This window comes from Stegodyphus dumicola, chromosome 1 (genome assembly GCF_044657685.1).
Source record: "Stegodyphus dumicola isolate Sdum_Otavi_A_Nest chromosome 1, ASM4465768v1".
Taxonomy (NCBI): domain Eukaryota; kingdom Metazoa; phylum Arthropoda; class Arachnida; order Araneae; family Eresidae; genus Stegodyphus; species Stegodyphus dumicola.
The window spans coordinates 146,693,943-146,716,611 of NC_140768.1; the positions used below are offsets into that span (position 1 = coordinate 146,693,943).

At 31.6% G+C, this 22,669-nt stretch overlaps 1 protein-coding gene across 1 annotated transcript in view; it reads left to right on the forward strand.

Moving 5' to 3' along the window:
• ATP8A (ATPase phospholipid transporting 8A1) overlaps positions 1–22,669 on the forward strand; it is a 242,488-nt gene that overhangs the window by 130,129 nt on the left and 89,690 nt on the right. Inside the window, exons 25-28 of the mRNA XM_085821693.1 lie at positions 2,734–2,798; positions 5,003–5,092; positions 19,990–20,072; positions 22,520–22,625. Of these exons, the coding sequence (XP_085677819.1) occupies positions 2,734–2,798; positions 5,003–5,092; positions 19,990–20,072; positions 22,520–22,625 (344 nt within the window). The remainder of the gene's footprint in view (positions 1–2,733; positions 2,799–5,002; positions 5,093–19,989; positions 20,073–22,519; positions 22,626–22,669) is intronic.

A 22,669-nucleotide genomic window follows, 5' to 3' on the forward strand; every position in this document is an offset into this window, starting at 1 on the left:
AAGTGCATATGTATGTATAAAATAAATAAAATTAAAAACATTTACAAGCACATGTAATTCTTCTCGCTTAAAATAAGACTCTGTTTCACTCATTCCGCTGCAAAAATGTGCTGGAGTTGCTGGCAGGCAGTGATACAAAAATGTGCAGAGCGCTAAGGGTTAACAATTCTCGAGATGCTATTGAAGGACTCTCACTCATCTGGAAAGTCAGAGAAATGAAAATGTAGTTGGGAAAAATTAAAGAATGTGTAAACGTTTTTCAGAAACTTATCTTTATGTTGCTGAGGGAAGTGGGTACATTTAGTTGTGGAAAATCATGAAAATTAAAAGTTGAACTTCAGGTGGAATTCAGAAGTTTTGAGTTAAAATATTTAATGGTTATTTAATAAGATTATGAAGATTTAAATAAAAAAAAATCAGAAAAAGATTTGAGTTTTCAAATCTTGAATCTTCATCAATATCCATGAACTCAGATGTTCCTCTGTATTAAAAAGTCTATAGTTTTTTAAGAGAGAAGAGAAACATGTCAAAATAAAGCTTCAAATTAAGCAAAAGAGCAACCTCGAGTGTTCTCAGTGGAGAGTTTTAATTAAAATTTATGCCAAGCACGAGGCTGCTATTCTACCTAAATTTCAGTTCTAAAGTTTTATCATGTATCTCTTTAGATTTTGCACATTGATGTAGATTAGTCATTAATTCTTGACAAAATTAGATGTTAAAAATCTTTATTTTTGATATATGTACATTTTAAGTGCAAACTTGAAAACTGGATTGTAATTTTTGAATATTATCAGAATATTGAATTAGTTACTTCATCCATTGCCTTAAAAGTTCTTACCATATTCCCATATGTGTAGTCCACACTGAGAATTATTCTTATTAATTTTTTCATGCTCTGAAAATTGGTGATCTCTGGTCGTTTTCCATATTGCTTTACTACAGAATTTTTGACAGAAATGTATATTAATCTTGTAATTTTATAAGCAATGTATTAGAACTGTGCATTTTTAAAAATTAAGCAGTGAAAAACTTATTTATGTTGTATTCAAGTTTATATATGCATATAAAGTTAGAGTGGATTGGGTAAATGTATATATATTTATAAATACATAAAGAAATTGAATAAAAGGCAAAAATAAAAAGCAATTTTTTGTTTAAACCCATCCTACTCTGTACCTGCAAGAATTGAAGTAAAATAAACTTAAAGCATCTAAAGTTAAAACTAAATTGGAGTCAAAGCAAGGCAATTCCTCAACAATATTAATAATTGCATCCTTGTAAGGGGGTTAAGCATAAAATCAAAACATTTCAAAATAAAAATGATCATAGTAGTATAAACTCTAAAACTAAAAATGCAAAAAGGGAAAATATATACAAGATAATAAAAATATAAAAATTAATCTCCCTTTATTGAAACTTTAATTCAGAACTCATCAGGGAAAAATGAATTGAAAGCTTCATAAAAGGTGATTAATATGCTTCGAAAACATGTTTCGTTTTCCCGATAAATTTGAGATCAAAGACCAAAAATAGAAACAAATTTATATTACACAAAAACTCGTATAAAACCCAAAAAAGTGAATCTCAAATGTACCAGATTTTACCTACATGCCTTACAATATGTAATGTTCCCCCCCCCTTTTTTTTTGTGTGTGTAGTCACTTTGAAGAAATGTTATGTTTGATTCTTTTTACTAAGTGTTTTGAAAGTGTGTAGGGAAAATCCTGGTTCAATTTATATTCACTTTTTTCGGTTTTATATGAGTTTTTGTGTAGTATAAATTTGTTACTTTTTTCAGTTTTTTATCTCAAATTTACCGGGAGAACAAAACACATTTTCGAAGCATATTAATCAACTTTTGTGAAGCTTAAATTCATTTTTTCCTGATGAGTTCTGAATTAAGGTTTCAATAAAGGGAGATTAATTTTTATATTTATATTATCTTGCATATATTTTCCCTTTTTGCATTTTTAGTTTTAGAGTTTATACTTCTATGATCATTTTTATTTTGAAATGTTTTGATTTTATGCTTATATCCCCTTTACAAGGATGTAATTATTAACACTTTATTGACCGCTAGCGGTTCAACAGCATGTGCACGTTTGACCAGCCACTCAGCCAAGGATTCTCCCTGTCCTGAATAACTGTCAGAGCAATCAGATAAATCATCTAAATAAAACTCTCCAGTACCGTTTTTTTCACTCATTGTAAATGGTAAATTTTTAAAAAATGGCGTGAAAATTTGGGAGTTTACGAAGCAACGCACTTAACGCAAATGAGCAATGTACCTCAATACTAATAATAAAATGCAGATGATAGAGCAAATGGCAATTGTTTATCGCCATGGCTACCTATTGATAGGATATTTTAGGTAGCCCCGAGAAAAAAGAGATTAATAGACTATCAGTCGGTAGGCATTAGAAGAAGAAGAAGGGAAAAAAAAAAAAAAAAAGGCTGATTAATAGGCTATCATTTGGTACATGTTGGCAAAAAAAAAGCCGATTAATAGACAATCGGTTAGTAGGCATTGGAGGAAAAAAGCCGATTAATAGGCTGTCGGTCGGTAGGCGATTAATAGGCGATCGGTCAGTAAAGTGTTAATATTGTTAAGGAATTGCTTTGCTTTGACTCCAGTTTACTTTTAACTTTAGCTGCTTTAAGTTTATATATATTTAGAATACATATGTTATCTTTGTTTTTAATGTCTGAAAAGTAATAGTTTTGTTTTTGTAGGTTATTCATGCAAACTTTTAACACAGACAATGCCACTTCTAGTTATTAATGAAACCAGCTTAGATGTAAGTTCCTGCAATTAAGTCTTTTTTTACTAATTAATTACTAGTATAAAGCTCAAAAATTTAAATACTTTTCAAAGAAAGTAATGATTGATGTATAATTCAGGGTTGCCATGCTACCTGGAAAACTGGAAAGTCAGGGAATTCGGAAATTGACCAAAAAACTCAGAGAAAAGTCAGGGAATTTAAGTGTTTTAGTCAAAATCTGGAAAAGCCAGGGAATTTCATACAACGATCCCGCCAAAAAAGGCGAGTTTTGCGCCGACGTCGGAAGAGATCACTTTTTTGGTGAATTGTGTATCACGTGAGTGTCATTCGGGCAGTGAGTGTCATTTTCGCAGTTCCAATTTGATTGTCTTTTTAGAAAGGCAAAGCAAGTTTCCTGCAACTTTTGGTTTCCAGTAACCTCGAGAATCGCATGTGCAGTGCATGAACTAAAGAAAGTACCTGTTCTCGTATAAAACAAAATGGGTTTAATCCTAATATACGGTACCATGAAGGTTAGAATAAAAAAAAATATGTATTGAAAAGAAAGAAAACCTCTCTGCAACAGACGTGGCTCCGTTCCATCATAGAGGGAAACAGCTGTGCATGCGCGATATATCTGTCGCCAAAGCTCGAAACCGGTGGCGAAGTTTGAAGGTCACGTTATCAAGAGTTCATAAAATGAATATCGTTTAAAATTTCTTTAAACTCTAAAGGAAAAGAAAATATTTTTCGGCGCAAGTAAATTAATTCATGGATTAGTTATTTTGAGGGGGGGGAAAAACTACGAAAATCCGTTTTTAAAATTATTTCGAAAAATCCAAGAAAAAACATTCTTTGATAAAACGTTTCTTCTTGGATTTTTCGCAATAATTTTAAAACGGATTTTTGTAGTTTTTTTTTTCTTAACACGTGTTTCTCAATTTCCTGTATACATCGCGGAGAGGGAAATTCTGGCCACCCTGTTCTGTCGCCAAATCCCTTGGCAAATTTTCTCTCCGCTTTCTAGCCGCATAATAGCATTTACATGTATGGAACCTTTTCTTCTTTACGTAGACGTTCTTTGGTTAGAATAATCTCCATGTATGGTACAGCGGGATTTGGCGACATGATGATGAGCAGTAAACGAGTCATTTTGTTCTTGGCAACAATTTTCAAAATCGTGCGAAGGCCGTACTGTATACTAGGATTTTACCGCAAAAAAAATTTTTTTTCTTTTCTTTTTAATAAATACCTTGTCATTTTGCAGTAAAATAAAAAAATAGTAATCAATCATCTGGGCTAACCATGTAATATAACTATATTCGCTAAAATATCGTTGATTATTCTAATTCAATTTTTAAGTAGTTATCTTTATTTTTATGTTATTCATATCATTTAATGTTGCTTCTTCCCTCTAAATTTATTTATCATTAGTAAATAATATTTCCAAATTTCAGGAAATTTTCTCTGGCATAATCCTGAAATTAATTCTAGCAGTATGATGACATCACGAAATTTAATGCACATATTTTTTCCTTATGTATGCTGCGAAATAAATATAAAATACCTCAATTTAGTAAAAAAATATCATTAAATAAATTTCTTTCTTTCATTTAGCTGCAGAATGTCTGCAAAAAAAGCCTTATTTTATTCCAGATTGGGGAGATTCTAATCTCATTCTTCAGTGGAGAAAAGAACTCCTATTATAATTATATTTGTGTTTTCAAGTGTTAAGGTGCCTTTTATGAAGACACCTTACACAAATTAAACTTACCTAAAATCTAACCTAACTTTTAGCATTGCGTTGTGATTTATAAGAACCGAATTAGCCTCATGTTGAACTGGTGATGATCATGAGTAATAATTAAATAAAACATACAATTGTGATCCAATGTATATATCTTAAATTTTATTAAGTTTCTTAAGTGGAAAAGTAAACAAAATTTATCAAACAAAGTGTACCAAGAATAATTAAGAATAAATGTCTTCTGGGATTTATTGAATAATTAAGTGAATTTGCTGCACAGTACAAGTAATACCATAATTAATTTACCTCTTAGCACAGCCAACGTACATAACGCGGGTAGACTGGAATTTTCTCGAAACATACCTGAAAAACCTGGAAAAGTCAGGGAATTTCATTCTCCTGTTTAAGTGGCAACCTTGATAATTACTTTTTATTCAAAAATCTACTGGAGAAATGTGTAGAGTTGGGATTTTCTAATTTAATTTTCTAACAGAATACAAGAGAAGCTATAAGACGTCACATGCATGACTTTGGTGATTTATTGAGGAAGGAGCATGAAGTAGCTTTGATTATTGATGGAAAGGTAATTATTATAATTATTATATAAACAATATTTTTAATAAAATGTAATAAGGATGTACAAATGTAATTTTAAAAGTAACTTTTTATCAAATTAAATAAAGAAAAAAGTATTTGCTTAGATTTTTTGGTTTGAAATTTTTGCAATTAACACTTAATAAAATATAAATTTTTAATTTAATGTTTTGGATAAATTTTTAATTTTTGAATTATACCTTGTATGAATTTTCAATCTTATTTAAACAAAATATAGTAATTTAATAGCATAAATTTTCAACTGGATTATTTAAAAATATACTTGGTTTTACAGACAGCCAGCTATAGATACTATTTCATAAAATATAGATCTTCCAGGCATATTCTGTGAGCTATAAAGTTTTTCAAAATATGTTATATCAAAATAAGATTTCCATAGATCAAAAAGTCCATATGGCAGCATTTTAAAAATTTTTTCAGTAAGTTAAATGGCTTCAAATGTCAAAGTACTGTATTAGTGGAAAGATTCAAGAATGAATTTAATGTCTCGGATCACTCTGCTTTGCCTGTTCCTAAGGCAGAAACTTTATTACAGCATGAATTTCTGCGATTATTTTTCTGAATTTTTGTGAATACATTATAAGGTTTCATATCATTTTTGAGTTTTCAATATATCTGTACTTTTCTGATTTAAAAAAAAAAAAATTCTTACTGTATTTATTAGGTTAATTCGTACTTGCTTTTCCTGTCGACTATGAAAGTCTTTTTCCAGCCAATTAAAGTGCTTCAGCTAAAATGAAATCTAAATCAACCAATATTATATTTTCTTATGCTCGGTTTTACTTGGAGGTGTCATTCTTTATTTAAGATTGGTTAAAACTTTGTTATTTTTGTATACAGCAAATAAAGTACTTTCCAGTTGCTGGAAGATCAGGGAAATAAAAAAATATCTGCAGAATGTTGGTGTAAATATAAACTGTATCCCCCCTGAAAAAAAAGAGGTCAGAAAAAATAGAATTTTTTGCAGAAAGACGGAGAAGTTATATGCACCAACCAGTTTTCTGAAATAATTAAAAGAAGTTATTAAATGATTAGAAATAAAGAATAGCTCATCTAAAAAATAGATGAAAACTTTGTTTTTCTTGTACAGAGTGTTTTATTTCACTCAATGATTTTCTTTTCCCCTTGTAAGTGAGCTGTTACATATTGTGCTCTTTCAAAATGTATTTGATCTGTCACTGCATTCTTAAGAAGTATAATTGTCCTTAAAAAATGGATAGTTAAAGTTACTGCACTATATGATTGTGAATTGTAATACATAATAACTGCATTAATTAAACACTGTTCCAATTCAATGTAATTATTGTCTTTTGCTTTAATTTGTTAAAATACAATTTCTTATAAATGCTATACTGTTGTAATTTCTTTTGCAAAATAGCACTTTCTTTCAGAAGTTAATATTTCTTGTAAAAAATTCTATCTGCTTTCTCTAATGGTTTAGAGGCATTTTTCTTACATAAATTTGTATTTTATTTCCTATACATAAAATAAAATTTTTTTAAATTATTGTATTGCATTTTATAGTAATCACATAATATTATTCAGTTACTTTGGTTTAATTTGATAGCCAGCTCGCTAACTTCCATCTGGAAATAATCCTATTTGTCCACAAGAAGTTGGAGGAAAAGGTTGAATTTTAATGGCAAACCTAAAATATTTAAAGACAAATAAATAGATTTAGACTCTGAATAATGATTTCTGTAACTTGAACTCAAATATAACCTTTTTCAAATGAAGATTTTCAAATCTGGAATTGGGCAAAAACTTTGATAGCAGAAGTGATGATGACTCCGATAATAGAAGAAGAGGACAATAATGCATGTGGCATTAATGGACTTGGTTAGCTGCTTTCATATAATTAACCATTTTGCAAAATGGTACATAAAATTGTGTTTTAGCATTTTGATATCAGAGTTTGAATGTTGCATACCAAAATCAGTGAGAAGTAACCACAAGCATAGTTTTGCAAAGAAATTATTCATTTATTTCTAAATTCTAGTGAACATACCCATGCACAAACTCCAGGCTCTTATTTCTTGCATCGTAAATCATCAGATGCATCACAAATGGACAAATAGCATTATCTGAGCATACTAACTACAATATCAACAAAAATTATGTCAATATAGACATATATCATTGATAATCCTTACCAGATTCAACAAAAAAAAACTCACTGTCTGTGTAAAACATAATCAAAATATGTAATAAATATAATCAAATATATAATAATAAACATAATCAAATATATAATGTCCTCCTTTGAAAATACTACAGCTACAAAGAATTCTGATGTCATATTGTGACCCAAGCAAGACTTTAATGTGTATATGACACATCTGTCTGATCATTTACAGTAGCAGTTCCCAACCTTTTGACTAACGTGAACCATCTAAACAAAAATTGAAAACTAATAAACATAGAAAATGCCGTGGTTCACAAAACAAATATTTATTATTGATATACGCAGAGATACACACAGTGTTACGTGCAAAGAAACACAAGCAACGATAAGTACAAGCAGAATAATACAAGCAACGATAAGTGGTTACAGAGGTCATATATATAACTTTATAACGGATCATGGTTTAACAAATCATAAACAAGACACAATAAATAACCAATCAAAAATAACAAAGAATGGGATTAAGTTTCAGAATAACTCGGACCTGTCTGAAAGCTAATGAATGTATCGGACGTGACAGAATGCTATACTTCCTTTTAACCAGTAAGAATGCGATTACAAATATCTCAACACTCCTCCTTAATCGCACATTATACAAAACATAGAAGAATTACACAATTTTTAAACAGCTCAAAGATAACGGTTCATAGAATTTTGTTTTGGACAAAGCCTTAGTTAATATATCTGCAATTTTTAAACCTGATTGTACATATTCAATTCTAATATTATTTTCCTTAACTGTCTTACGAGTGAACTTTAATTTTATATCTATATGTTTCAACCTGCCTGAAAAGTTTTCATTAACAATACTTTTGACACATGACTGGTTATCCTCAAAATTATAAACATTTTTAACACTGGAAATTTTATTTACTACATTTTTTATCCATAAAACATCTTGAATACCTTTACATAAAGCAATTATTTCAGTTTCTGTTGATGAAAGTGCAATACACTTTTGCTTGTTACAGCACCACATAATAGGACAGTTTGAAAACATTATAAAATAACCAGTAATTGATTTCCTATCTTGAGTATCCCCCCCCCAATCTGCATCTACATACAAGCATAAGTTTGCCCTTTCCAAATCACCCTTTTTGTATATCAATTTTAAATTTAAGGTGTTTTTCAACTACCTAAGAATTCTTTTTAGAGCACACCAGGCAACATCAGTAGGATGTTCCTGCAGTTGGCTTAAGCAATTTACTGCAAAAACAATATCTGGCCTTGTGATATATGCTAAGTAAAGATCCAATTAATTCTTTGTATGGGCCATGAAATGCATTTCCTTTCTGAAAATGCTGCTGTAGATTTTGGTTCAATGGGAGTTTGGGCTGTTTTACAATCAGACATTTTAAATTTATCAAGTAATTTTTCAATATATGGTTTCTGATCTAAATATGAACAACCAGACTCAAATTTCAGTCTAATGCCTAAAAATTCTGAGACACTTTCAGATTTTGACATTTGAAATTCACTAGACAACAATGATATTATAATATTTGTTTCTTTTACATCCGAACCTGCAATTAATAAGTCATCTACATAAAGAGCCATAATTACTTTCTTAAAATTTAAATTTCTGATGAAAATACGTGGTTCAGAGTCCGATTGCTTAAAATCTAATTTAATAACAAAATTCAGAAATTTCTGATACCATTGTCGAGGAGACTGTGTAAGACCATATAAACTCTTTTTAAGTTTACACTTCTTACCACTCATCATATCCTTTTGGCTGGTCCATGTAGATGATTTCATCCAACTTACCGTTCAAAAAAGCTGTCTTGACATCTAAAGTAAAAGTTTGCAGACCTTCATTATTGATAATTACCAGGATTAAACTTAAGGGCACATGCTAATCACTGGAGTAAACGTTTTTGTATAATCTATGCCTTCCTTTTGCATAAAGCCACGAGCAACAAGCCTGATTTTGTAAGTTCCATCTCGTTTTTTACGTAGAACCCATTTGCAGGAAATGGCTCTTTTATCAGGGGGTAAACTTTGTAGGTTCCAGACATCGTTATCTTCCATAGATTTCATTTCCTCGTCCATAGCTCTTTTCCATAGTTCTTGTTCTACTTCTGGTAGATTTACAATATCTTCAAATGCCCTGAGTATCTTGTTGTGCAAACATTACTTGGTAAATCTCAGGATTAGGATACATAACTGGCTGCTTCTTTTCTCTTGAAGATTTTCTTTGTTCCTCCTTCTTATTTGCAGCATTTAATTCGCCGTTATCAGTGTCTGAAATTGATTTGTCTTTATTTTTAATGTCATCATTGTCATTTTCACTCAAATCAGAATTATCGGAAATATATTTTTGATTTTCTACTTTCTTCTTTTCTTCATTAAATTCAACATTTCTGGAAACAAAAGATGTGTCTTGTTTCTGGAATCATTAAATGATATCCCATTGTGGAATAACCTACAAATATCATTCTAATAGATTTTTCATCTAGTTTCTTTCTTTGCGATGGTGGCACTAGAGTATAAGCATCACAGCCAAATACACGCATGTTTGTTAAATCAGGATTTTCACCATACTTCAGAAAATAAGGAACATGATTGTCAATCGAACTATTTGGGAGTCGATTATTTATGTAAGTAGCCATATGTACTGCTTCACCCCAAAGGAATTTTGGTAATTTTGCCTCAAGTATCATTGCTCTAACTTTTTCCAGTACAGTTCTATTTGCTCGTTCAGCAACACCATTTAGAAAAGGTGTATAGGAAGGTGCAGGATTTATTTTTACACCTGCTCTTTTAGCAACATCATGGAATTCTCTACTGACATATTCTTTGGCATTGCCACAGCGCAGTTTTGTAACAGTTGGATTCAATTTAAAGAATAGCTTGTGTTCATCAGCAATGTCACTTTTTCTTTTGAGCAACCTGATTTCCATAAATCGCGAGTAGTCATCAATCATAGTCATGAAATACTTTTCCCCATGGACTGTTTGAGGTTCTGTTGGACCACATATATCAGTGTGTATAGTTATAAGCGGTTTGGATTCTTTTATGCAAGGACCCTTTCCTGTAGGCAAAGCACTTTGTTTGGCACGAACACATACTTCACAAAAGGATTTTTTTGCAGGAAGATTCATCAGTTTTAATTTTTGATCTCAGCAGTGTCCTAATCTTCTGTGCCATAAATCATCATTCTTTACTGCTAAAGCTGTAAATAGGTTTGGTGAAAAATCACTAAAATATTGTCCACATTTGTCCAAATATCCAAATCTAAACCACTTGTTTTTGTGTTCAATGTAAACTATTTCATTTTTAAAAATTATGCTTAAACCTGCTGCTTCAATATTTTTTACATAAATTAATTATCCCTTTAATTTTGGAACGTAAAAAACATCTTTTAACATTATTTCAACACCATTCTTAGTTTTACCACAAATATCACCAATTCGTTCCACTTCTAAAACCACCGACTTAGACGCGCACTTAACAGTTCCAGTCTTAGGCTTAATTGAGGTAAACCATTCCTTGTGAGAAGACATATGAGAAAGTGCACCAGAATCAATAATAAATTGATCATGCACAAGATTTCCAGCCATAAAAGATATTGCAGGGATGCATACTTATTACCATTTGAATTTGCCTGCTTTTTAGAATTATCAAAACATTCACTTTTGAAATAACCAGTTTTCCCACAGTTATGACAGACGGAGTTCTTTTTCCTACAAAATTTAACAGAATGTCCTTTTCTTTTACAATAAGTACCAAACAATTCTTTACGAGCACTAATAAAAACAGAGTTATCCGTATTTGGCTTAGAATACTTATTTTCATTTTTATAATCAAACATAAGAGATTGGCAGTCAATAAGTCTACTTATAACAAAATCTAAACTCAAATTATCACTTGGCTGATTTTCTAGAGATGCCTTAATATTTTCATATTCCTTTGGCAAAGACATTAAAATGTAAATAATAATATCAAAGTCGCTTACTTCAGAGCCAGAGACACGTAGACTACTCACCAGGTTCATTATGCTGTCGATATGCTGTCTCATTGACACATCCCTGGATTTCCTTATGGTAGCTAGATGTTTGCGTGTTAAAATTTAACTCACTGCACCTTTAGCGCTATACGTAGCTTATAATTTCTTCCATATTTTACACGCCATGTCTTCACGTTGAAGAGAAGCAATAACATTATCACTTAGAAGTGCAAGTATTAAGGCATAAGCCTTTTTTGATTTCAAAACATCTGCAACTCTGTCCGCAATTGCTTCTGTTTCCAAAAATGTATCCAATTCCCTTGCCGTAAATACTGCTCGAACTCTTCGACACCAAACAGTTAAGTTATTAACACCATCAAATGGCACTACACCAAAAGCTTCCCTTTCACTTCCGGAAAAAGCCATCATTCACGAAACACCAAATCAAAATCATGCGAACGATAAATTATTACACTGAAGGTTCAATTAGGGAAAATATCAGTGAATTCTAACTTTTGAAAGAACCACGCTCTGCTGTTAAACATAGAAAAGGCTGTGGTTTGCAAAACAAATATTTATTGTTGAGATACCCGGAGATACACCCAGTGTTACATGCAAAAAACACAAGCAACGATAAGTACAATCAGAGTAATACAAGCAGAATAATACAAGCAATGATAAGCGGTTACAGAGGTCATATATGTAACTTTATAACAGATCATGGTTTAACAAATCATAAACAAGACACAATAAATAACCAATCAAAAATAACAAAGAATGGGATTAAGTTTCAGAATAACTCGGACCTGTCTGAAAGCTAATGAATGTATAGGACGTGACAGAATGCTATACTTCCTTTTAACCAGTAAGAATGCGATTACAAATATCTCAACAAAAACCTTTAGTACCACCACTACATTTTATAATGGTTATTTTTCAATTTTTCATTAGAAATATTTAAAAATTATGAAAGCTTTCAGATTTTATATTACGCCCAAGGGAGCGTCTTTTTAACGTTTTGTGTGTTACCTTTATTTATTAAATGTAATTTTCTTCTCACTTAAAACATAAAATTCAATTCAACAGCAGTATCCTAAACTATTGAAAAAGAGCATATCCTTAGTATTTCCGATAAACAGTCTTGCGCTCTGGAAATTAAAATGGGGTTTTTTCGTACAGTGTTGCCATTGCTCACTTTGAAATCGTTGGGTTTGTAAATCAAAAATTCATTTAAAGTGTTACAAAATATGAAATGTTGGGGTATTTAATGTAGGATATTAGGGTATGTAATTTTTTAATTCAACCAGTTTGCCGTTAGGAAAATCGCAAACATTTCGTGCCATTTTTCGCATTCAGAGGCAAACTTTTTGTGTCTAAAACTGGGCTGTAATTCTTTCCCCCTTTCACCAGCTGTGAAAACCTATTTAGAACAGGGTTTGCCACACTACCTGGAGAACCAGAAAAAGTCAGGGAATTCGGAAACTGACCAAAAAATTCAGGGAAAAGTCAGGGAATTTCATACAACGATCCCGCCAAAAAAGGCGAGTTTTGCGCCGACGTCGGAAGAGATCACTTTTTTGGTGAATTGTGTATCACGTGAGTGTCATTCGGGCAGTGAGTGTCATTTTCGCAGTTCCAATTTGATTGTCTTTTTAGAAAGGCAAAGCAAGTTTCCTGCAACTTTTGGTTTCCAGTAACCTCGAGAATCGCATGTGCAGTGCACGAACTAAAGAAAGTACCTGTTCTCGTATAAAACAAAATGGGTTTAATCCTAATATACGGTACCATGAAGGTTAGAATAAAAAAAAATATGTATTGAAAAGAAAGAAAACCTCTCTGCAACAGACGTGGCTCCGTTCCATCATAGAGGGAAACAGCTGTGCATGCGCGATATATCTGTCGCCAAAGCTCGAAACCGGTGGCGAAGTTTGAAGGTCACGTTATCAAGAGTTCATAAAATGAATATCGTTTAAAATTTCTTTAAACTCTAAAGGAAAAGAAAATATTTTTCGGCGCAAGTAAATTAATTCATGGATTAGTTATTTTGAGGGGGGGAAAAAACTACGAAAATCCGTTTTTAAAATTATTGCGAAAAATCCAAGAAAAAACATTCTTTGATAAAACGTTTCTTCTTGGATTTTTTGCAATAATTTTAAAACGGATTTTTGTAGTTTTTTTTTTCTTAACACGTGTTTCTCAATTTCCTGTACACATCGCGGAGAGGGAAATTCTGGCCACCCTGTTCTGTCGCCAAATCCCTTGGCAAATTTTCTCTCTGCTTTCTAGCCGCATAATAGCATTTACATGTATGGAACCTTTTCTTCTTTACGTAGACGTTCTTTGGTTAGAATAATCTCCATGTATGGTACAGCGGGATTTGGCGACATGATGATGAGCAGTAAACGAGTCATTTTGTTCTTGGCAACAATTTTCAAAATCGTGCGAAGGCCGTACTGTATACTAGGATTTTACCGCAAAAATTTTTTTTTCTTTTCTTTTTAATAAATACCTTGTCATTTTGCAGTAAAATAAAAAAATAGTAATCAATCATCTGGGCTAACCATGTAATATAACTATATTCGCTAAAATATCGTTGATTATTCTAATTCAATTTTTAAGTAGTTATCTTTATTTTTATGTTATTCATATCATTTAATGTTGCTTCTTCCCTCTAAATTTATTTATCATTAGTAAATAATATTTCCAAATTTCAGGAAATTTTTTCTGGCATAATCCTGAAATTAATTCTAGCAGTATGATGACATCACGAAATTTAATGCACATATTTTTTCCTTATGTATGCTGCGAAATAAATATAAAATACCTCAATTTAGTAAAAAAATATCATTAAATAAATTTCTTTCTTTCATTTAGCTGCAGAATGTCTGCAAAAAAAGCCTTATTTTATTCCAGATTGGGGAGATTCTAATCTCATTCTTCAGTGGAGAAAAGAACTCCTATTATAATTATATTTGTGTTTTCAAGTGTTAAGGTGCCTTTTATGAAGACACCTCACACAAATTAAACTTACCTAAAATCTAACCTAACTTTTAGCATTGTGTTGTGATTTATAAGAACCGAATTAGCCTCATGTTGAACTGGTGATGATCATGAGTAATAATTAAATAAAACATACAATTGTGATCCAATGTATATATCTTAAATTTTATTAAGTTTCTTAAGTGGAAAAGTAAACAAAATTTATCAAACAAAGTGTACCAAGAATAATTAAGAATAAATGTCTTCTGGGATTTATTGAATAATTAAGTGAATTTGCTGCACAGTACAAGTAATACCATAATTAATTTACCTCTTAGCACAGCCAACGTACATAACGCGGGTAGACTGGAATTTTCTCGAAACATACCTGAAAAACCTGGAAAAGTCAGGGAATTTCATTCTCCTGTTTAAGTGGCAACCTTGATAATTACTTTTTATTCAAAAATCTACTGGAGAAATGTGTAGAGTTGGGATTTTCTAATTTAATTTTCTAACAGAATACAAGAGAAGCTATAAGACGTCACATGCATGACTTTGGTGATTTATTGAGGAAGGAGCATGAAGTAGCTTTGATTATTGATGGAAAGGTGACTATTGAAAAAGAGCATATCCTTAGTATTTCCGATAAACAGTCTCGCGCTCTGGAAATTAAAATGGGGTTTTTTCGTACAGTGTTGCCATTGCTCGCTTTGAAATCGTTGGGTTTGTAAATCAAAAATTCATTTAAAGTGTTACAAAATATGAAATGTTGGGGTATTTAATGTAGGATATTAGGGTATGTAATTTTTTAATTCAACCAGTTCGCCGTTAGGAAAATCGCAAACATTTCGTGCCGTTTTTCGCATTCAGAGGCAAACTTTTTGTGTCTAAAACTGGGCTGTAATTCTTTCCCCCTTTCACCAGCTGTGAAAACCTATTTAGAACAGGGTTTGCCACACTACCTGGAGAATCAGAAAAAGTCAGGGAATTCGGAAACTGACCAAAAAATTCAGGGAAAAGTCAGGGAATTTCATACAACGATCCCGCCAAAAAAGGCGAGTTTTGCGCCGACGTCGGAAGAGATCACTTTTTTGGCGAATTGTGTATCACGTGAGTGTCATTCGGGCAGCTGGCATAGAGCCAATTTTCGCAGTTCCAATTTGATTGTCTTTTTAGAAAGGCAAAGCAAGTTTCCCGCAACTTTTGGTTTCCAGTAACCTCGAGAATCGCATGTGCAGTGCATGAACTAAAGAAAGTACCTGTTCTCGTATAAAACAAAATGGGTTTAATCCTAGTATACGGTATCATGAAGGTTAGAATTAAAAAAATATGTATTATAAAGAAGGAAAACCTCTCTGCAACAGACATGGCTCGGATCCATCATAGCGGGAAACAGCTGTGCATGCGCGACATATCTGTAGCCAAAGCTAAGCCGGTGTCGAAGTTTGAAGGTCACGTTATCAAGAGTTCATAAAATGAATATCGTTTAAAATGTCTTTAAACTCTAAAGGAAAAGAAAATATTTTATGGTGCAAGTAAATTAATTCATGCATTAGTTATTTTGAGGGGGGGGGAATCTACGAAAATTCGTTTTTTTGTCAAAGAACGTTTCTTCTTAACACGTGTTTCTCAATTTCCTGTACACATCGCGGAGAGGGAAATTCTGGCCGTTCCGTCGTCAAATCCCTTGGCAAATTTTCCCTCTGCTTTTTACATAGACATTCTTTGGTGAGAATAATCTCCATGTACAGCGGGATTTGGCGACATGATGATGAGCAGTAAACGGGTCATTTTGTTCTTGGTGACAATTTTCAAAATCATGCGAAGGCCGTATCGTATACTAGGATTTTACCGCAAAATCTTTTTTTTTTTTTTTTTTGCTTTTCTTTTCTTTTTAATAAATACCTTGTCATTTTGCAGTAAAATAAAAAATAGTAATCAATCATCTAGGATAACCATGTAATATAACTATATTCGCTAAAATATCGTTGATTATTCTAATTGAATTTTTAAGTAGTTATCTTTATTTTTATGTTGTTCATATCATTTAATGTTGCTTCTTCCCTCTAAATTTATTTATCATTAGTAAATAAGATTTCCAAATTTCAGGAAATTTTCTCTGGCATAATCCTGAAATTAATTCTAGCAGTATGATGACATCACGAAATTTAATGCACATATTTTTTCCTTATGTATGCTGCGAAATAAATATAAAATACCTCAATTTAGTAAAAAAATATCATTAAATAAATTTCTTTCTTTCATTTAGCTGCAGAATATCTGCAAAAAAAGCCTTATTTTATTCCAGATTGGGGAGATTCTAATCTCATTCTTCAGTGGAGAAAAGAACTCCTATTATAATTATATTTGTGTTTTCAAGTGTTAAGGTACCTTTTAAGAATACACCTCACACAAATTAAATTTACCTAAAATCTAACAGGCCCACTAGCGGCCGAGCGGTAAAGTCGTTGAAGACTGGTAGTTCGGTCCGAGGTTCGAATCCCGCGAACGGGCTGGCTGCATGGGCGTTTTCGTGGTTTTCCCCATGTGTAACGTGTATACGAGCCAGTTTCCCTTAAAAAGTCCTCCACGAAGGCATCCCTCCTCTTAGGCAGATAGCCCTAGTGTGCTTTGCCATAATTAAATACACAATACACCTAAAATCTAACCTAACTTTTAGCATTGCATTGTGATTTATAAGAACCGGATTAGCCTCGTGTTGAACTGGGGATGATCATGAGTAATAATTAAATAAAACCTGCAGTTGTTATCCAATGTATATATCTTAAATTTTATTAAGTTTTTTAAGCGGAAAAGTAAACAAAGTTATCAAACAAAGTGAATTTGCTACACAGTACAAGTAATACCATAATTAATTTACCTCTTAGCACAGCCAACGTACATTATGCGGATAGACTGGAATTTTCTCGAAACATACCTGGAAAAGTCAGGGAATTTCATTCTCCTATTTGAGTGGCAACCCTGTTAGAAGTTCTGTTCAAATCAGATTGAACAGCGTACCTGTCACACTGAAGAACTCTGAATAATGACCCCCTAACGAGCAACATAAAACAGATAGACTGGTGTAGTCTTTACAGCAAATATTTTTCCCTTTGCACTCAACCCCACTTCCACTTCTCGCACTTAACACCAAATGCATTGCAATCTATTACAATTGAAATGTAGCAATTTTTAATTGTCAAGTAAGAGCTTTATAAAGTAAAAATAAATGCATTAGCTAGTATTGCCTATTTGAAATGTCCTTGAATTTTGTTTTATTATTTTTTGATGCATTGTAACAAAGAAAGGGATCAAATTATTTCCTATATATTTTTATATACTTAATTAAAAGATTTAATTTCCTTATGCGATAAAAAGATCTTTCTTTATCTTAGATATTTAAGGTTCTTATTAAAAGTTGCAATTTTTTAATTTAGAGCTTTTTTTTAACTTGTATTTTTTCTACAGCAAGGAAAGTTTTAATTATGTGAAGTGCCTATTTCAGAGAGTAAGAAAGTAGTAAGCGTTTTTAGCGTTTCATGTTGAATAGATTACTAGAGGATTGCCCATTCCTTTGAATAATGGACTGAAAATTCAACAATGATCATAATTAAGCAGCCAATATTTGATCATTTAAAATTTTTAAAATTATAATTGTTGCCGCTATCTTTATAATTTATTTCTTTCATGACATGCATGTTATTATATATATATTTTAATTTTAGTTTGATATTTGTTCCGGAAAACAGTTTATAAAACTGCTTACAATTAGTTTTTGTTTCGTCGTTGCATTTATTCCGCATATCTCTCTCATGTAATTATTCCAGTCTATAACAGCCTTACCCGCCATTTCTCACTCTTCTAAGCAAAATTTAACATTCCTTAATTCTTTACTCCTGTAAAATCTCCTATATAAATCTGTCTCTTGTAGGAAATGCAGACGACTACTCTCGAACCAAAATAGTAAATATTGTCGAAAATGTTTTGTGTAAAATATAATTACATATTTAGGAAGGAACTGAAAGAAAATATACAGCAATCCAAATTTCATATATTACTGTTGTGTCTTTTAAAATTCCCGAACCTTTAATGCTGTAGCTTTCACAATTAATGAGATTTAAAACAATAGAAAGGTATGGATTAAAAAGTTTAAAAAAAATCTGAAAGATTTCAGATTTTAAATTACGTCCAAAGGGGCGCTTTTTTAACATTTTATGTGTTACCTTTATTTATTAAATATTATGTTCTTCACAATTAAACCATTAAATTCAGTTCAAAAGCAATATCACAAAGTAATATTAAAATGAGCATATCTTTAGAATTTCCAATACACAGTCTCACGCGCTGGAGATAAAAATGTTTTTTCTGTACAACATTGCCTTTGCTCGCTTTGAAAGCCTTGAGCTTGTTAATCAAAAATTCATTAAGTTTTACAAAATATGAAAACGATAATAAATCTAATTCCAAATTTCAAATTTGGCCTTCCACATGCCCATACTCGCAGAAGGATTACGTTTTTTAAAATTGGATGGCTCAATGTATCGTTGTTTTATCACAATGCTAGAAACATACATACATTTATGCAGATTCTTCATTATTTAATTTCTTAAAATAAATTTCTTTATTTAAACAGGGTGATAGTATTTGGTAGCAACAATCTTAAAAGTGGAACAACTCTTTTAGAGGATCAACGCAAAATGCCAAAACGAAATTAATAGTGCTTCCGGGCAATTTAACCACTTTGGACTAAACATTAATACTACAAGTTTTGAAAAATAAAATGTAACTTCAAAAATTTCAGTTCAACAGTGTCATTCATAATTGGCACAACATAGTCATAATGAAATTTAAAGCAAGTAATATTTCCATCTGCATAGGTAAAGTGATTAATCAAAATGCCTATATTAGGCATTTAGTTTGACTTTGGCTTATATTCAATGCAGTTTATAGTTCAGAGAATAATACACAGATCATATCCTTAAGGAATCGTTAGGAATTGAAAAGATAGCATTTAAAGGCCTTTGTTTGTTAATAGAAAGGCAGAAAGCTGTTGTGGATGAAAGATATGGTAGAGGAGGTATCTACACGACGACAGTGTGCTCCATCCTTTGCGTTCCTGAAACAGCCTCGCTGTGATCCTAATGTGACACTGCTGAGAAGATAAGTAACCCATCAATCACCTCTTTTCATTTTCAACTCATTCAGGGGGGCTGGAAAAAGACACTACGACGTATGTGTCTCGTGGCTTACGGTCTAGCCCAGATTTCACCCCGACGATAGTCTGCCAACGCTAACAGATGACAATGCATTTCCTGTGAATGTATCTCTCTCTGGGCAAACGGTGAACTGGTTAATAGTTAAAAATACTTTGGTTCTTTGTGTACCACCTATTTTTCTCTAGCGTACCACCGGTTGAGAACCCCTGATTTACTGTTAACAATTAGAAAGTGAAATAAATCGGTTTTCTATGAATTTCTTACTTCTTCTATAGTAGTAATTATTATAAGAATTCACTCCTAAAATTTTTTTAATGCACTGTGTCTGTTATAAAATACATGTCAATATATGTTTTGAAATAATACAAAATTTCCTCATCATATAACTATTAATCATTTATTTTATTTTCTGGGTTTTCTTTTTTATAATTAGTGCATTATATTTTTTTCCTTCATTAAAAATTAGCTTAACAGTGCTTTGAACTAGACTGTTATGTAAATCATTTCTTTTTATTCATTATATTTAATTGTTTCAGACTCTGAAGTATGCCCTATCTTCAGATGTCAGAAGAGATTTTGTTGATATTGCATTGTCTTGCAAAAGTGTTATTTGTTGCAGGTAAACATTTAAAAAAAAAAAAAAAAAAAAAATCCTTGCATTTTCTTCTTCTTTGTTTTATCAAAACATGTATGTGATTAAATAGAGTTTAAAGATGAAAAATTTAAATTCAACAAAGTGCTGCTATGTACATAAAGCATCACTTCTAAACTTGTTTAGAATCACTAAGCTATTTTAAAGGAGATGTGAAAAATGTGCATTACCTTCACCAGAACTCAAACCTGGACCTCTCGAATATTCCTCAAGCATGCTTCTGTTGTAGAGACATTAAGTAATTTTTGGAAGATGAAAAATTAGCAACACCTTTGCCGGGAATCGAACCACAGACCTCTGGAATACCTGCCCAGCATGCAGAACCCTCTAGGAAGGCAGGAGAAATACCTTACACTGTTACACTATAAAGGCATATTCTCGCTGATGAATTACTGTCTACCACCATTTATTTAGGGTGCCACTGTACAGTCAATAGTTTTTTTTTTTTTTTTTTAAGCAGCAGGCATGAAAAATGTGCAATGCCCTCACCAGGACTCAAACCTGGACTTCTTGAATATGACTTGAGCATGCTTACAAAGGCATGTTGGAAGGAGGAGGAAAATACCTTATAAACTCAGCAGAGTTAAATAAAAGGGCTGTCTTCATTAAATGTTGTAATGCATGTATTTGGGAGAAAGAATATTTAAAGTAAATTTGCAGGTTATAAGTCATTAAAACGTGACTCTCAATTAATCCAAATAATTCATATGAAATATTTTGTTGTATTTTGACATATTAAAATTTTATCACTTTAACTGTGTATTATTCCCCCTCATTTAAAAAAAGGGGGGGGTAAATTCTATTCCTAAGACTTTTATCATTCTTTGTAGAAATGAGTTCATTGAACAATTTATAAATTGAAATATTAAAATTTTTAGTTGTCTTCAAACATTAGTTGATTTAGCACTTAATATTTTATGAGCATGCAATAAATAAATAAATAATAATGATTCTAAATTTCAAGCATTTATAATTTTGCTTTTTGAATCCATTTAGTAAATATGTCATAGTAAAGCTACTCAATTTTTTTATATATATATGTCTCCTAAATTATGAAGTTTTTGAAAGTGTGGCTTTAAAATGCTACTTTTTAAAATATCTTGCTATAATGTATGACATTCAAAGCATTGAAAAAAGTTGATACTTTTCTGTTCATTCTACCATATAATTTTTTTATTGTCACATAGACAAAGTTTGGGCAAATATAGTAGTCATCAGTGTAATTTAGCTTTTTTCACTTGAATTTGATTACGAGTATCTGACTACATTTTACTCAATACTTTGCCAAATTTACCTGTGAGAAGAGTGTTTGGCAGTCTTATTTACTTGGCCACAGGTTCAGCCATGCTTCAGCCTGTTCTTTCATACTATCTCACTTTCTTTATTGTTCTTTCCTGCTGTTCTGTTTTATTATTTGGCCTTTGATTCATCCCTGGTTCAGTCTATCTTGCCTTAGTTCCTGTAGTTCATTGTACATTCAGTTCTTGGTAAATATACTGGCCGCTTGGGCTTTTTGTTATTTTATTCAGTATAATGGTTTATTAGAAAGTCCTCTACTAAAGTATCCCTTCCATTAGGAAGAAAAGCACTGACTAATATACAAGAATCCATTAGGCACAGAGAGTTTTGCTGTAATGAATTAAACATCTATCGTTGTTGTATTTAATGTATAAAAATTACTTTTTTTAACATGATTAAAGGATTGATTTTGATTCTGACAAATCATTTAAGGGCTATCTCCCAAGGGAGGGATGATGTCAGAGACTAGAGGACTTTTCAGGGAAAATTGGCTCATATTTGCTCTACATGCTGGTAAAACCAGAAAATTCTATGCATCCACCCTGTTCTCAGCAAGTCTGGATTGAACAATGTGCACCAATCTTGTTCACTTAGCCACTACTGATGTATTCCATATTGAAGAACTGTGCTTTTAATTGTTCTAATGTTTAAATGCTATGATTGTATTTCTACAGTCGCTGATTGCAGTAGAATTGTGAAATTCTTTTCTTTTTTTATATATCTGCCTGTATACCTTACAAATATTTTATCATTTTTTTCTTTAATCACTATCTAGACTTTTACTTAATTTTTCATTGATTTAAAAGTATTTCTACATTGTTACAGTTCTGCTTTAAATTTTTGGGATTACTATAATAAATTTTTTATCAGAGAATGAAGTTTGAAATTGGGAAAAAGTGAATATCATAAAGTGCAGTAAAGTTAACTGGAAAATACGGGAAAATTTTTACAGTCAAGTACTGTGTAAAAACTTTTAGTTTCAAAATTCAAAAAGCTTTCAATTTAAAAACTTTCACTATCGAGAAATAATCACAGAGAATTTCGCATGAAAAATTCTCTGTGATTATTTTTTATTTAAGGTGCAGAAATTTGAATAATTCTGGTAATTTGTTTAGGGTGTCTCCAATTCAGAAAGCAGAAATAGTTGATATGGTGCAAATGGCTACTCACACAGTTACATTAGCCATTGGGGATGGAGCTAATGATGTTGCCATGATACAGGTATTCTATTTATTTCTTCAGAAATAATTTAAAAACTAATTAAT